This window comes from Pleurodeles waltl, chromosome 6 (assembly GCF_031143425.1).
Source record: "Pleurodeles waltl isolate 20211129_DDA chromosome 6, aPleWal1.hap1.20221129, whole genome shotgun sequence".
In the NCBI taxonomy this organism is placed as follows: domain Eukaryota; kingdom Metazoa; phylum Chordata; class Amphibia; order Caudata; family Salamandridae; genus Pleurodeles; species Pleurodeles waltl.
The window spans coordinates 403,085,932-403,088,936 of NC_090445.1; the positions used below are offsets into that span (position 1 = coordinate 403,085,932).

At 39.3% G+C, this 3,005-nt stretch overlaps 1 protein-coding gene across 1 annotated transcript; it reads right to left on the minus strand.

Moving 5' to 3' along the window:
* Window positions 1–950: 950 nt before the first annotated feature.
* Window positions 951–1,931, minus strand: LOC138301599 (olfactory receptor 287-like). Its single transcript, XM_069242117.1, has one exon. It carries the CDS (start codon window positions 1,929–1,931, stop codon window positions 951–953), a length of 981 nt encoding a protein of 326 aa, XP_069098218.1.
* Window positions 1,932–3,005: the final 1,074 nt, after the last annotated feature.

Here is a 3,005-nt window from a genome sequence, read left to right on the forward strand (position 1 = left end):
GATATCCAAGATGCGCTTAGGGCTGATCTAAAATGCACTGTACAGTCATCCAGCCAATCATTAAAGGGGCCTCATCCCAACAAGCCAAAGGCTGAGGAGGGTTTACCCAAAGCTCCATCCCCTATGTGTCTATATATGTGTATGCATATGTGTTTTTGTGCTGTGAGGTGTTTATATGTATGTACAGTAGTATTATGTATTGCAGGGTGTGTTTCATGGTGTGTGTATTAGAAATAACAGGTCTTGCCAGACAGCTGAAGCTGCCTATCAGAAGACCTAAAAAGAAACAAGTCCAGAATCTTACAGTTAAAAAGCAGATTACTTTTCAAACAGCTAAAATACACGAAACATATTTAAAGTATAATGCCTGTATTACAGTTCATTTATTTATTTAGTTTACTGTGGATATTTCTGTGATGTAGACCTCACCTTTGACGGTAAGATAGTACTTTAAAAAGCCACCGTATTATTCTAACTGCTTTTATGCATAACCGAAGCAGGGGTAGTCACATCTAAGGGGGGAAATAAGGTAGGACGTGACTGAGAAGGGGATGCAAATGAAGAATGGAGCTTGTCAAATTGTGCATGCAAGTTGAACCGGTAAATTATGTGCATGAATTAACAGGAACGGAGTACTAGTGGAGTTTGGTTGGAGTTGGATGCTAACTTTCAAATGTGCAATTCACTTTTCTGTAAATACTGCTACCAAAATAACCCAGCATAATAAATCACTCTTGCATGTTTGCTGCTTTCTCTTTTGCCTACTATAAAAATAACCTGCTATTTATTTAATCCTATCAATAGTCATTAAATAGCTTGTGTCAAGTGTATCTTGTATTTGAGGAATTTCTGCAGATTACCATATTTCCTCATGGATTCAAATACTTTGACATCTCAGACATCCAACAGGGACGTGTTACCCTTCCTATAGCTGTTGATGATGATGCACTCTAGAATACAACTGTTATATTATCTTTGTTTCTCCTCTGAACTATGATTTGTTGGAAGGTATCCTGCCTTATTAATTTTGTAATGGCATTTTTCACATCCTTGTTTCTGAGAGTATAAATGAAAGGATTGAGGAGAGGAGTGACAACTGAATGAAACACAGATACCACTTTGCTCATCTCCGAATACTGTGCTCTTGGTCTGATGTACATGAAAGTCACTGTTGTATAAAACATGACCACAATGATGAGGTGGGAGCTGCAGGTGGAGAAGGCTTTACCTCGGCCTCTAGACTGAGGAATCCTCATAACAGTGCTGATAATGTAAATGTATGAGACCACGGTAAGCATGAATGAGCTCAACACAATAGTAAGAGCTAGAAGGAAGTCCAGTATTTCAATCAGCCTGGTGTCTGTGCAAGAGAGCTTCAACAAAGGATCGGCATCACAGAAAAAATGGTTAATTACATTTGAGCTACAAAAGGATAGCTGCAACACTAAAATACATGGTACCAGCATAGACACAAACCCCGTGCCCCATGAACAAAAAGCAGCCCAAGAGTATGCACTGCGAGTCATAACCGCATTGTATCGCAAAGGGTTGCATATAGCTAAATACCTGTCAAAGGCCATTACAGCCAGCAGAAGACACTGAGTGGATCCAAGAGAGAAAAAGACATAAAACTGTACGATACATCCAGACAATGAAATCATTTTACTCCTCATTAGGAAGTTGGCCATCAGTTTGGGGGTTGTCACAGTTGTGTACCAGATCTCCAGTAGTGATAAGTTACAGATGAAGAAGTACATAGGTGTGTGGAGATGACGGTCCCGCCTCACCACAAGAATAATGACGATGTTTGCTGTGACAGTCCAGGCGTATATAGTACCGAAGATAAAGAAAAAAAATATCTCCAGCTGCTCTGTGTTTGGAAATCCCACCAGAAAGAATTCGGTCACCTCGGACTGATTTGTGATGTACATATTGAATTGATCCCCTTCTGCTTTCTGAAAATGAACATATTCCATAAATAAATCATTTACTTAAGTACCAGTCATGCTCAGTGGCTGTCTATACAACAACACTTAAGGAAAGAGTCTTTAACTTTCAATCTGTGTTTGACCATGGATGTGTGAGTGGCTATCAACCATCTGAAATTCGGCTATTGTTGAGATTTTGGACATGAATAAAAACCTTTTGGGTGGAGGGACGTATTAGCTGTAATGTTTGGAAGGTTACTTGTGGGCAAGTATTGAGTCACTGGGTGTGTTTGAAAGATGAATAAATTAGGATATTTCTCATCCTGTGCAAAAGAGTTAATGTTTCAGTGTCAAAAATATCAGGCATTAGGACCAGCTCTTCTGAAAGGTCCCTATGTTCTAGTTCAAGCTCCATTATCTAATTTGTTTGAAAAAACAGTATTATTGGAAAACTCTTATTGCTGAGTTCATAATGTCTTCTGAAAAGGTGCCTGGGAGTGTAAACTGAAGCTGGTAAATTGATGTCTAATTTATCGATTTTCTGACCATGAAATTAGTGAGATCCCTGGCATGCAGTTCTGCAGCTTCATATCATGTTATAGAATCAAGCTACATTGTTGTATTATGTGAGACAGCCAGTAAGGCTCTACAGTAACTGGTATAACAATGGCTGATTAACTATGCATACTGGAAATTAGCTGAGATACAGAGTTCATTGGTGTTGTGCTGCTGCCCGTGCAGTACATGTTGAGCTGCACAGAAGTGACAAAATGTAGCCACTGTTAAAGCATCAGCAACCAACTATGCTATAGGTGAACAGGCACTGGTTGCCCCAGTTAAAGGTTCTTCCAAAAGAACCCTGGTAGACTGTGGGTAACTTACCATGTATCAGTGTCATCTATGGAGTTGTTATGTCTCCTGCTGATGTAGAGGGAGGAAGCATCAGACTCTAACCCTTTTATTGTCCTTTCTTGTCCATCTCTCATACTAGCAATTTTGAAACATTTGCTTGCACTCAAAGTGCTTGGTATGCACACAATATAATCACAAAACATATATAACGGTTTACACTATTAA